Source organism: Ambystoma mexicanum, chromosome 11 (genome assembly GCF_040938575.1).
Source record: "Ambystoma mexicanum isolate Mex_15411 chromosome 11, UKY_AmexF1_1, whole genome shotgun sequence".
NCBI classification, from domain to species: Eukaryota; Metazoa; Chordata; class Amphibia; order Caudata; family Ambystomatidae; genus Ambystoma; species Ambystoma mexicanum.
Genome location: NC_090934.1, coordinates 974382819 through 974397399, shown reverse-complemented (window position 1 = coordinate 974397399; position 14581 = coordinate 974382819). Strand labels below are relative to the sequence as shown.

Below are 14581 nucleotides of genomic sequence, written 5' to 3'. Positions count from 1 at the left end.
TTTGGCAATCTGTGAGATTAAAGTGTTCAAGATGAAAAGTGAGATAGTCATTGCCAATAATGTTCTCTAACACATAATTACTCCTATGATTTTCAGTCTAAAGTATTATTTTGTGTGTTTTATGCACACGCTTGCTTTTGTGTTCACTGGCAAGCCTTGGCTATCTGTGGTTTTTCCATGGTCTGTCGCCCATTGAAAGCTATCTTATTTCGCATGTCAGCATGCTACTGCCATGATACAATGATGTACTGCACATTTTGACGTGCCATCATGCCTCTCTATGCAAAATCCCAGCAGCCGAAGGCGTTCGTTATCATGAAGTGCCATCATTCCGCTGCTTAAAGCATCATCTTTGAAAAATGAGGCATTGCATAGTATAAAATGCAGCACTTCTCATGTCTCTATAAATTGTAAAGGCACTGAAATGTCACGGCTCAAACAACGTTTTCTGCAGGGCAGCAACCCGTCACATGTTGCTTTTGACTCTTGTTGTAGGACTAGATTTTCGTCAGTTGCTTGAAAGTTAATGTATTCGGTTTGTGTGCAGCACATTTTGGGACTTGTACCCTACCTCGGTGGAAATTGTACACATAGACAGGTCTTCACGTTTTAATGGCTTTTTCCCTTCTCTTTTAGATCATGCTGCATCGTCAGTTTACTGCCGACGTTCACAGAGCACCTCACTAGATCCAGGGTAATGTGGTGCATGGCTTTGAGAAGATTGCCCAATCTTTCTGCTATATGCTTTCTGCATTAACTAATTTTCTCCAGTTCTGAAATTCTTCACCGAAAATTGTTTCCGTTTTACCTCTTCCTCCTTCTAACTGTTACATCTTGAAATGCGTCACAACATGCAGAAAACGGTTTCAAAATCCCTCTCTCCATGTTAAGTGAAAATGTTACCTTTGCACCTGCTTGTTTTTTTTTAGCACATTTCATGTACCAGGCAACCAGTAAATGCATAAATATCCAGTGATACCAGTTATCTGTATTACAATTTGTTAGCCAGAAAACATTGTGTGAATCAAAACATTACTAAACACAGCTACGCTCCATCCAGCAGAATTCAGCAATCGAAGATCCTCGCAGGAATAACCTAAATTGGACAACCCCAAAAAATATGAAAGTCTGCACAGATGTTTTGTAATACAAGGGTGCATGCTCCTTTTCATTTTGTGTTGGTGCTGCCTGCTGAACTTCTGCCAAAGAAAACCAGCTGTGGAAGAAAATGGGTCTAAAAGCCGATGTTGATTTTGGTCTTGAGTGGAGAGCTTTCCAAATATTTCAACCCTCCCCAATGTCAATATTTTGTCATTCTAATGTATTCATCCATTGACTGAGCATTATACGTAGTAAATTCTATATTCAAATAATTCTTTGTCAACAATATTGGTATCTGGACTATCCATCGAAAATAAATTCATTGAATTGAAATCCAACGAAATGTATTCATTGAAAGCCATTTCCATCGAAATGCACTTTCATTGAATACATTCTGTTGGATTTCGATTAGGGTTAGGGGGAAGCCCTTGGGGGTTAGGGGGGGTCCGCTCCCCAATAAAGAAAATGTTACATGAAGCTGGCCAGTGCCGAAATGGGACTGGACAGCTCCATGTAACGTTTTAACGTGAAAAATAAATGCATCAAAATGCTTTCTTTTACATTTAAAAGTACATATCCATCAAAACTTGACCATTCCTATATTCGATGGACAGGTTTTGATGGATATGTACAACTCTGCTCTTGGGGCACTAATCTCCTCCTTTGGGTTCTTGTACCAACTCTTCACAGATGACACACAAATATTCTTCTCTTTTTTTTGTACTCTTCTGTGATCTCTCTATCAATATTTCCAGTTGACTTTCTGCCATTAAATACTGGATGGCTTTGCATCCTCTGATGTTATAAGCACTACCAAAACAGAGGTGCTCTTCTTCCCTGCCAAAAGTTTTCTCTGATCTCCTTCTCTGTCTATCCAGCTCCCACCTGGTTCAACATTAAAACCATTGAGTCCTTTCCGATCTTTAGGAAACATGTTATCGGATGGTTACTGAACAAAGAGTAGCATTCACCTCCTCTTTCAAATATCTGTGAACTTGCTGATGCCTTAACTATGCTTGTAATTTATGTAAATTGCTGTACAATGTAAATGTGTATTTCATTCTTGTAACTGCTTCCTTAAGCGCCCTTCTACCTACGGGTCTGGAGTGCTATACAAATAAACAAATGAACAGACAGTCTCCCCTACTCTTCCTCAGCTAGATACCTTGGCCTCATCTATGACCCTTCCCTACTTTTATCTCCATAACTAGAACAGCAGCTGTTCTCAACCTCCTAAATATTAGGAAAATCGGGCTCCTCGTTCCTACAACACCCCCAGGCATCTCTTAACCACTCTTGTCTGCTGGACTACTGTGCCAGCATCCTTTTTGGTCTCCCCAACTATGCTTTCTGTCCTCTCGATAAGATCATTAACATATCTTCTGTGACTCTCTTTGAACTCCCACACTCCGTACCGTCACCAGGCTGGATGGCTGATAATGCAAAACAGACAGATTAAAATGTATTTTCATGGTTCACAAATCTATCCACAGGAAGGCACCACTATATCTATCCTCCTCTATTCAACACTACAACCCTTCGTAATCTCTGCTCTGCCTCCTTGACTACCATTGTGGCTCCTCGCCCTCCTTGTGCTTCCTCTCACTTTCGCTCTGTCTTCTTGTTCCACTTGCATGGAATTCTCTTCCCCCCCAGACATCGAGAAACAGTCCACACGGATTTGTTCAAAACCAAACTAAAAGCCTACCTCCTCGCCCCCGAGTTACCCTCTTAGCCTAACTCTCATCTGCCTGCTAGCTAACATTATTCCTCCACCTCTAACCTGCCTCTGTCCCTCACTTCCTCTGCCTCCACTCTAGCACTTCACCCATCATGATCCTAAACACAGCTGGCCGTACCGCTTACTTGCCCTTAAAAATGTCCAATGTTTTTAGTCCTTAATATATTTGTCTACTTATATATTGTCCCCGGTGACTGTTCCATTTACTCCCCTACACAACCAGGTCATAATGTCCCTCAAACTCACCCGGTTGTAAGAAGCTCATCGCTTCTCGTCAAATCTGATTTTGTTTCTATTGTATGTTCTTTTGTTTCTCCTGTATATAAAAGCCATAAATACATAAATCATATTCTATCCATCAGTCATCCTTTTGTGCTACCTAATGAGGTTTGTTTCCCATCTCGGGACTGTTAGGTCACGCACATGCATCAGCTCTAGAAATGCTAAGAAAAGATGCATCCAAACAAAACTACTCTGATACATCCTTGCACACTTCCTGTAGTTTGTGCAAGAGGCTTTGCAGAATTCCCAGGACATTCCCAATCTCTTCTTCTGCTCTTTGTCTTCAAACTTGCCCCATCCCACCATCTTTTTTTATACATGTGCTAAGATTGTCAAAGCCGCTGCCCTTATTGTTGCCTAGGACCAACTTAAAATGGATTAATTAAACTAACTTGTCATCCTATAGCCTGGCTCCTGTTTCTTGATGCTTTATATCATAGCTTTGGTGCAGTCTAGTATCTACCGAGTGTGACTTTTGCAAGTGCATTCCCTGATTGCAGATTTAGTTGAGGAGACCAAACCTCCAGCCAGGAATAGTGTCCCCTCTTCCGACTCGAATCTCTGTTACCCGTCGCAACTTTTTGCACCCTTCAAATCTAGCCTAGTAGCATTTTTTTAAACTGTGAAAAAACCAATGCGGGTAACATTCTCGGTGTATGCGGACAAAGTGCAATCCCTTTAAAGTCTGTACAATAAGCTAGCTGTGGAAGCCCAAAACTATTTTTGTTCAGAAGATGTCCCCCTCGCCACCTGTACCTCATATTGTTATAGTCACAAGGATGAAGAACAGTGTAATGAAAGTAATGGTAGGGGCCAACTCCATTTCCCTTCTTCTCGTTCAGCCAACTCATGGCACACCAACGCTTTCCAGGGTTCGCATCAAAACCTACTATCCCTGATGCATCTGTATTACATTCCATCCACTGTTTGTACTCGTACACCGTAAATACAAGGGGGTTGTCCTGACTTCTGGAGTCACTAGTTTACTTTTTAGTTGCCGTAAACAATAAAATGCTGAAGTATGCTCAACATTAGTGTCTGACTATTAGTTATCAAAGCACTACAATACACAGAATTAGCTTTATTGTGTATAACATGACAAAATAGTATTTTTTTTTATGGCAACTAAAAAGTAAACTATTGACTCCAGACGTCAGGACAACCCCTTTGCATTTCTAGTATATTTCGCCCACAGTCCTGCCGCCATTAGGGCTTTCCCTTGTGTTACAATGTACTCGTACACCAGCGCAGGGAAACACCATTTTGTTATAGATAGAAAGTGTGGGATGAATGACTAGTTATCATCAAAACAGTAAAGTGGGCTTATGCCTCGGGACAGCTGTGGCCCTTTCAGAAAAAGAAATGTCTGCCCAGATGATGTCTCTTGTGCGAAATTTAGGTTTGCAAATATGGAACTGCAATTTTTGCAGTCGATGTTCTTGCTATATAGATTGGATTCAGGCTGGATATTTCTGGAACCAGGATCTGGCAAAAATATATTCTACTAGGCTTTGGGGAAAAATGCAAAAGTCTGTGTTCCAGCTGTCGGTGAATACTGCACCAGCAGTGATCCTGAAGCGCAAGAGCATTTTGGTTGAGCCCGGACGTGCGAACTGTGCGCATGCTCAGGGCACTTAAACGTGACAGGTTCCAGTAGCACGTGATGTTCCTATGCTTTGGGCCCTGGATGTGGGCAGAGTAGCAGAGGGAGTATGCCGAAAGTCACGGAAGTTTAAAACTAGGGATGTGATCATGTGTGTGCGCGTGTGCGCCTGAGAGCGGGGTGTGCGGGAATCTGCATGTGTGTGAATGAATTTGTGCATGCAGCCAATTTGACCGTTTTTTCTCAAAGTCACGAAATAATCATATGGGCAAACTGCAGATGAGGCAATTCCCGACACACCCACCCTCGCAACTAACCCCCACTCCATCGCTGGTTGGTTCCCACAGCATAAAAGTCGGTTTGCAGCGCAGCTGCCACTTGAACTGCCAATTGGTGCACCGTGCTTGTTTCACTGTACTTAGCTCGATGTTGTGAACAAAAGGCATCTGGTTGCCAGGCCTGTCCAAGAATGTTTGATGTCCTCGGTGACAATTGTAGTGCACCCATAGTTCGACAGCCAATGAACTGCCTTAAAGAAGCAGCCCAATAAGCCCACCCTCTTTCTCTATAGTGTCTCCCGCTCCATTACCAGCATTGATCAATTGAAGCCTTTCTTGCTCTCACGGCTGTCCTCGGCCACACTCCACTTGCTGCTGTCTCCAGGATCCAAGGCAGTGTTGGTCCCTTGGACATTCAACCTTAGAAGAAAAAAAAACACAACGGTCAGCTATAGCCAAATGCATGCATGCCATCATGTTTCATTTCAGTTGGTCGACGCTCACCCAGTCCTGGTTTTTCTTTGCATTCTTGGAAGTGAGTAAAACAAAACTAGAGCCCCACATTTTAAGGAACACAAGAGGAATGGATGAACAGCTCCCCAGTTAAACAATGCATCTCTGTATTTATTGGGTTGGGGAAACTGATTTCCCCCCCTATTTTTAAAACCAAACTGCGTTGAAAGGGGGAAACCTGTGACACTGAGATGTTTACAGAACTCCACTTTTTGCAAAGTCAAAAATAAGTAATGCAGAAAACAATGGGCACCTGCCACTGTGTAGAAAAACGCCCTCTCCCTGTTCCTCCCTCTGTCTGCAGGGCAATGGTCCCGCAAATGACTCCTAGGAAAACTGCACTAGTCGCCCTGTTTAGGTGGTGGATAAATGAGTTCCCTTATGGAAAATGCAGATGCTGTATTGATCTGTAGACTGTCTTCTTGGGGGGCAAACCCGAAGGCAACTACCCTTACTGTTTCAAGGGTGACACAGAGAAGGGCCTAACTCCCTAGCCCAGTGCTCATTTCAGTTGCATGTTATTAAGTAAAACCTCTGCCAGCTGAAGTTTTTGGGTCGAGAGAGTCCTCCATCGCACTTAATAAAGGTTCACAGAGCCTTCTGGAAACCCATCTTGATGCAGCCAACCATCTTTCTGTATCATTCAGATATAGTGAACGATCCCTTGCCAGCTCATTGATTCTGACCGTCATTGGCACAGGTTGTCCCATTGCTTCCTGCCCAGATACCACTGCAATTCCAGGCCAAACCAAAGATATTGGATGGCACAATGTCTCCTTCAGGAGCAATAATTTTTGAGATCCAGTTCCTTTTACGTTAGGCCTGCAGGGTTGACCTTTGGGTTATCTGCACTTACTTATGGCACGGTTGCCACCACTTAAGCTGCACTGGTGTGTATGTGTAACTCAGACTCATGTGACCGTGGCCATAGTCAAATTGGGTGCCAACCCCTCATTTCAGAAACCATCTATCTTTACCTTCATGCATGCCCCTGCACTTGAAAGGCTGACTGCAAAGTGCTCGCTCTGAAGCATGGGCCTTGCCTCCAACATGTAGTCTCTATGTTCTTTCAAATGTAGGCCAGTACTCTTTTCTTTTATACTTCCTGGTACTACTCCAGTCCAAACGTTGTGTGTGTCGTCCTCGCGATGTCTTTCCCATGTCTCTTCTGGACTGTGTCCAGTCCTTGAGTGCTTTCTCACCTGTATCAACCCAGCTCTCATGATTCTGGGTGCCTCTGTTCCACGTCTTCCGGACGCTGGTCCGATGTGGAAAACACGCCTCAAGCCAGTACTTCCACCCTCAACACAAACTAGTCTATACGGGAGGGTAAAAGTGGCACCTGCCATGGGCACCCACAATGGAAGGCTAAATTACCTGCCTGGTGCAAAGTCGTCAGTGACGTTTTTTACAAAACCTTAATTCCTTGTCCTGATATTGCTAAGTCAGCTGCTCGGGCGCTACTCTTGCTGTCTTCTTGTGGTTGGCAGTGAAGTTCAGATCCGAATAATTAATCCATTCATGTGTTCTGTGTTCATTCATTCAGCCTCGGGAGGATGGCTCAGTAGGCAACATGCTCGCCTGGGAAGCAAGACGATATGGAGCGCCACAGGTTCGATCCCTGGGTCCGCGCTCTGAAACCTCTGGGTATTAAGCGCGTTATAAATAACCTATCATATCATATCATTCTAGCATATACAGTTTTGGTCATTCCTTATAGCACAACATTGTTGCATTTCACCTCTCTTTGAGGAATATTTTGGTCATGGGCATATTTATAGATTGGAGTGGCCTAATGGTTAAGAAGCTCTTTAAACACTTATTGCAGAGATGTGGTTTTGTTTGCCATATCACAGTAATCAATACCAACAAAGCTTTCTCAATCTTTCTTCTCTCTTGACATTGATAAACTAGGCCTCACAATCTACACTCGCCACTAGCCGTTGGCAAATTAAAAGTGACTCTTTGTGAATAAGAAACGTTGTGCTGCGTGTATTTATAGAACTGAGTGGGTGAGTGGCTTTTTATGTTTTGTTAGTAGATTGCAATTTGACATTTTTACCATGATATTTTGATGCCAGTAACAAATACTGTGCCGCAACCAACCTACCTAAACCAGGGAGCACAAGTTCTTTGTCACCCCAATAAAGAGCATAATGCATAGGTCTGGAGAAGTGGTAGTAGCCAGCTTGAAGACCGTGGAACCAAAATGTCAAGGCCCACAACCCAGCTTTGCCCTTAGAAGTAGTTTGCTCCTGGACAGATTGTATCTCAGAGTTTAGTACTGTGCTGTCCTCCTCAAAAGGTTTGCCTTCTCACCTTGTGGTGGCAGTTTTTAGTCCATTGCTTCTTTCCTTTCATCTGGGCCATGTGAGTGGAAGACTCCTTAAGTAGAAGAGAAGTGATGAAGAGTTACAGGCCTCTGGCAAGCTTATCATCAGGTCTTCCAATTTAACGAAAATGATTTGCTTAGAATTTCAAATGTTGCTCTTCGCACCATGAATACGAATTTTGAAGTCTGTGTAAACAATGCCCATAAGTGGGTGACCTTATCACACAGTTTATTTTGTTGGGTGTATGTAAATCTTTTAAATAAGAGTAAAACAGAGGGATCTTTTTAGGCTCACCTCAGTTGGTATGCTGGTACTTGTAGACTCCCATTTATGATGAAGAAAAGAAAGCTACAATCGTGCTATTTTTGCAAAGCACATTTCTATGAGGAATTTTTAAAATTATTCTCTTGTGATTTGTGTACTTATCAACTTTACAAAACCAGGTATGATTTAACTTCTTGAAAGTCATACATTCACAAATATTTGCGCTTTGCTATATTTCAAGAACTGGAAAACAATGTGGTCAAGTGCTGAAATTGCAGACAGGCCTCACAACCTAACTTTACCACTCAAGCAAAAGTGTGTGATCCTGGGAAAGTCATTTCATCTCATTGTGCTTAACCAGTCCATATTGCTGTCGGAGAAATGTCAAAATGTTCAGGGCCTACGAGTGATTTTGTTCTCACGGTACAGTGTAAAAAAGAAAATACTCCAGATTGTACGAGCTACTCGCACATTGGACACCACAAAGTCATTTGTTTCGTAGCTCGCACATAGCAATATCCCTTGATCATCGTGGCCCACGTTCTTGGTAGCTTCTATCGTGTATCTTCCTTCTGTGCTAATGTTTGTACAGTCTGTTTCTGTATCCATGCTTTGCATTTGTAGACGATGCTGCTAATCTGAGTTCTGTATCTATGCTGCGGTTTGTGAACCTGTTCCATGTGGCTTCTGAACTCGCATGCATCTATTGCAAGAGTCTGTATACCTTCCACGTGGCTGCTAGTGTTAACATAAATGTGTCCTGAACTAATGCTACACACTTTCAGCAGGAATGAAGCTGCTCAGGGGATTCACTGGGCTTCCCATGTTTATTTGATTGCTGCCAGGGCAGCCTTGCAGGCAATGGCACGTGGCTGGGACACTTTGTGGTGTAAGCCTAAATGTTTGGATCCCTTCATTTCTTTGGTTAGGGAGGGGAATGTGGTGTTCTGTGCCCTAGGCAATCGAAAGCCCTAAGATGGCCGCGCCTCTCCTCTCTTGATACATGGAGGCATGGTTGAGATGATCCTTTATTGCATCCTTGGGGGCGGCCACCTTGAGGCAGAAGCCTTCAAAGCCCCATATGCCTCCTGGGCCCAAACTAGCCGATCCTGGAAGCATTTTATTTTCAGCATGTCCGTCTTCTTCCTTAATCACTCCTTTAGTCCATCATCGCTTTTCTGCTTTTCAATATACGATACGAGCTTTCTTTTCTTTCCACAGTGCTTTAACCCATTCACGTTCCAGGAGGAAAATGTGATTGGTTTAATGTTCATGTTGAAATTTAACATGTTAAGTATATTCGTGGCCTATGTATTTTATCTCTAAGATGGCATACTTGAAAATTCGTCGGAAACCTATATATGCACTTAACCTTTAACTTCCAGCGATCGCACGGATCAAAGGTAGCAACAGTAAAAAGAGCAGAAAGAGGAAATATGGCCCGCTTTGTTTGAATGCCAATGTATCCACATGTCTACCATTGTTAACCTCAAGGTGGCAGTAGAAACTAGCGCATTTCGTGCCCCTACCCTTGCTCAATGTTTCAGACAGTCCATTCACAATAGCCATTCAACTTGTTCAATTGATTGCATTTGATCCTATAACCAAACTGGTTTATGGTATTTGTGTATCTGTGTATACATCTATCTATCTCTGGTTGAAAATAGCGAGCCTTGCACTCCCCTAAGAGCAGCACTTTTGGAACGGCTTATAGCTTTGGTGCAGCTTGATGAATCTGCAGTACACTTAAAATAGTAGACTTCTTTGAATTGTTTTGGCAAGTTGCATGCAGTTTCGTCAATGTATGCCAAAGGCCTCGTAGGGGTTCCCAATCTTTGTGTATTCCTGCATTGCAAGAAAATGGTGTTGTGCCTACATCCCAAACCACTGGACTGAGTTTTGCCAGGTTTGGGTGGGGAACAGCAGCTCTGATCCTAAAGGCCTGCTTTTGCACATTTGTTGTTAATCTGGCCAGCAGTTTCTTTAACAATTGTCAAAGTGTCAGGCTGGAAGATGGCAAAGTGACCTTAGAGGCTGGGGACCACCACCCGCTCCATGATGTAAACCGTGATTGAGATGTTTGGGGTTTCCCCTCCGATTCCCCACTCTATCCCCCAACGTTTATGTGTCACTGATCCCACCAGTGAGAAAACTCTTGTCATTTTGGAAACATCAACATATTAGAGAAGTTGGAGTGGAGTGTGGGGGTGCTCAGAAGCCCGCCACTATGGATTAACACAAGCCATGCAATAAAGTTTAGCACGTCATGCGATTAGAAAGCCCAAACTTATCGGGGATCTGCTCACAGCGATTTGTGGGATCCCTCAGGTTTCAGCAGAAAAACCAAAATGGTGACACTCGCCGATCAGTAGAATCAGTGACTCACTTAGTGGTGTTCGGGTTAGGAGCAGGCATTCAGAGTTGCAGGGTATTTGTTGATTGGGGGGGGGATGATGAAGTGCAGATGCTCACCAAAAAGACATCATGCACATAAAATGCATAAAACACATAAGTGCCTGATGATAAAATAAGAGGTTTAAAAAAATCCAGAAAATAACGGACATCTATCCTTTTTAACTGCCAAGAGATTCTCCAGATTATAATCTGAGTACAAATGTCTTGATTTTTTCTAAGGGATAAGATTCCCATTCTTCAAGTGTTGCAGGGTGTCCCAGTTCTTAGCAGCGAAAACTGAAAAGTCTCAATTTACACTGGAGGCCCTTTTAAAATGAGGGGTGTTTAAGGAGCAGGATAGCTGGGCCGGGAGTTGTTTTGTTGGATGATATTGATAACGCTTCTGTGATAGAGCAGTCCTGATTTGTGCAGCAGACACATTGGTTGTAAACGCGGCCTGTCGATTGATCGGCAGCCAATGCAGTGCTGCCAGTTCTGGCAATAGGTGATAAAACATTTCTTTTAGCCCAAATAAGAACCTTGCTGCTGCATTCCGACTCCTATGTAGCTTAATTAGTATATGAGAGTGAAATTCAGGTAAATACTATTGCCAAACTCAAGGTGTGATGAGACCGGCATTAATGAGTGTGATCTTATGAACGGAAATCGAGTAAAAAGTGAAGCAACTGTTTGAGGTTATAAAAAGTGATTGGGGTTGAAAGACCGAGTGAAAAATGTTCGATGGAGAAAAGAGCCAAGATAATGTTTTCGAAATAACCTTCAGTCTTTTCTCCCCTGAACATTTCTGACTTGGCCAAACCCCTGCCCACACCCCCCAAACCCCCTAAAACTTGCCTCTGACTCGCTGGTCCCTGCAACGCCTGTTCCCTTTCTCTTCCCTGTTTGGGAATTGGCGCTGCAGGATCCTTTCCTTTTTAAACATTTTTTTTCCTTTTCGGGGAAGCTGCAGAGGTGTCCCCCGCAACAACCACTCACTAGTATAGCGAGCGGGAGTTGCAGGGAACACCCCCGCAGCCCTTTGTTTTGCTTTTTTGGGTGATGGCTGCAGGGGACACCCCGACTCACAATAGTGAGCAAGGGTGTGGGGGACACCCACACAGCCCCCAGCACCAAATTCGTGATTTGGTCGAACTTTTCGGCCGTTCTGATTTTTGGAACTGCTGAAAATTGGGCAAAATCACGTATTCGGACATATATTTTTGGTCATTTCGGACAAAACCATAAAAAGCAATGTTTAACCACTGGGCAGCCTGCCGGTTCAGTTTTCGTTCTAGTGCATATTGGTCCATAACAAAACCCAGATTCCTTACAGAAAGTGGGCATGTGCTGAATGTTTCAGGTCAAAAGGTGACATCCCCTGCACTGAATTTGGCCTTAATAGCCACAACCTGTTTTGTTGGGATTGCCCTTCAAATAGGTGGAATCCTTCCAGCCTTTTGATGGAAACACTAAGCAGTCCTTTAGCAGATTGGCTGTCCTCTCTGTCTCCAGATAGCTGCGAGCTATATGTAGCATCAGCGTAGTACACAACATTTAAAACTATGTTGATATTAAAGGGCAAATGTATAGGTTGGATATCGGGGGAGACCGTGCCTTTTGGGACTGCGCAAATCAAGATCTAAAATTATCAATCTCAACCCCTTATATCCAGCCAGATAAGAAAGGCTCACTCCAATACAAGACTTTTCCCCTAAAGCAGGCAAAAGGTTTCAAGATGGAAGCTACTAGCCGGGCATAAAGAGCCAATGGCCACCTTCTCCATGCTCGCAGCACACACATTTCTACTTGCCAAAAGTCATTTATAGCTAACTAATGGCTAGTAGCAAATGCAGATTTTGATCCCCATTGTTCCATTTCGTCAGAAGAATACGATGGCTGATGGTGTTGAATTCTGCAGACAGATCCAGAAGGATTAGAGTACCTATGTTGCCACAGTATCTCCTCTCTCAATTTATCCAGCATAAACTTTGTCAACAATTCCCCTCAGAAATTTGGTGAAACCCAACCGAGTAAGATCTAGCCGTTTGCCCTTTTCTACAAAGGCTTGTGATTCAACTAGCACTGTCTGTTCGGTCTGCTTGGCTTGAAGAGGGATTTACGATAGGTTATTTATAACGCGCGCAAGACCCAGAGATTTCTAAGGGCGGACCCAGGGATCGAACCTGTCTTGCTTCCAAGGCAAGCACATTGCCCCTGTGCTATCCTCCCGAGTTGTGAGCTAGGTGTGAAATTAATTGGACTTTTTGGCTCATGTTTTTCTTCAGGAGAGATTGCAGCTATGCCTCTTTTCAGTGATCTGGGACCAGCCCTGAGTCTGACTACTTGAAAAGAAATGTTATTGCCTTACAGAATAGTGGAAAGATTTAAAAGTGATCAGAATTGCCTCGACATTCTTTAACATGACTAGTGAAAATGTGTCTACGATTGGACTGGCTTTAGAAATGTCTATATTATCACCTGTAAAGAGAGTACAGTAACCAACAGCAGATATACAAGACAACAGATGTAAGTTTCAAAAACCTTTATTTAGAAAATTAGCATGGTTGGAGTAATTGCTAGCTAATCTCAACTCTAACATGGGAGTAGTCTCGACCACGAAACAAAAGAAAATCAGTGCTTGTTAGTTGAAGTCAAATTATAAAGGTCTATACTAAATAAACCTAACCTAGCCCTCTTTCTCTAACAACAAATGGGTACAGGGGAAATAAAGAAACAGTGTTATCAAAAGAAGTGTCAGAATGACTTGTATAGCAGTTCAGATGAATAGGTGACAGGCACTGTTTCATCAGGTTCAGCACACTCTGGCTTACTGAGACACATGCATAGGTCAACAGCTCCTTTAAGCTCTCGTTTTCCATGTACAGTTCAGTTTTGAAACAACCATTGGACCATAATCCTACACAGGCCTTCTCTGCCAGACTCAAACCTGTTTCAAGGTTCCCTTTTTTCACCACAGCACAATGTTCACCTTCATTTCACAATATTTCAGTATGCACTTTCCGTTCACCAAAAGTAAATTGCAGGCTTCCCTCTGCCGGGCTCGAGCATGCCTTTTCCTTTCACCTTGGGGTTCCCTCACTCATGTGACTTCTCTGGAACGGCTTCTCTCTGCTCCCAGTCTCACTCTCTGTATGCTTGTGCCTACCACCTCTTATTGCCAAGCATTAACAAGTCGCTGGTGTGTGTGATTGAGATTACAGCCGGACTATACCTGAGCTCATTAGTGTGACATGTGTAAGGAACACATGATATCAACAATAAGGCAGACACAAGTGACCATAGTTCAAGGGTATTTATTGAACTTTCACAAGGATTTGATAAACGCATATCTAAATCTAAAGATGAGAGCAAGCTATGAATAGTTGATAGAATAGTTTACTGACATTTATGATCTCTTTCCAATGGCAAGCCTACTTATGATCCAACTGCACAGGTTGACAAACAAGTGGACTCGATCATTTCATGATAGTGGTGTCTTTAAAACTTAGGTTCTGAGATTAATGCATGGGGGATTGATTGCAGAAGGTGCATAATATGGGGATCAGTTCTATAATTTGACCAGAAGTGCAAGGCGCCCATTATTAGACGAGATTAGGAAGTGGAACGTCTGCCACTGCTTCAATCAAAACGTCAGTAAAGTATTTTCTGAGCCAGGTGATCAGTAGACAAAAAGTCGGTTAAATTAATGAGATTCTTGGAAGGTGATATTCAATGTAGAAACTAAACATTACATTGTTTACCACTCTCATGTAAAGAAACGCGATGCTCCAATTTGGCACAAGTCCATGTTCGAACTCCTCTATTCAGTAGCCACAGCACTTTGGGAGACCGATAGTTTCCCCAGGAATCCACTTGCTACTCCTACAACTCAGCATTCATTTATGTTTGTGACCGCATGGTGATATACAAAGGTCTATACTAGAACGTTCTGTGACTCCCATTAAGGCGGTGCAAAGTGAAAGTGTTTCATTGTGCTTTATTCTACCCTAGACGCTCAAAGCCGGGGACGTGCTTAGCAGTGTAGATACGCTTGCATCTGTGGTGCGGTGGG

At 43.1% G+C, this 14581-nt stretch overlaps 1 protein-coding gene across 1 annotated transcript in view; it reads left to right on the top strand.

Moving 5' to 3' along the window:
- Nucleotides 1–14581, top strand: part of MRPL21 (mitochondrial ribosomal protein L21) — a 279597-nt gene that overhangs the window by 27971 nt on the left and 237045 nt on the right. Inside the window, exon 2 of the mRNA XM_069624128.1 lies at nt 637–694. Coding sequence (XP_069480229.1) covers nt 637–694 — 58 coding nt within the window. The remainder of the gene's footprint in view (nt 1–636; nt 695–14581) is intronic.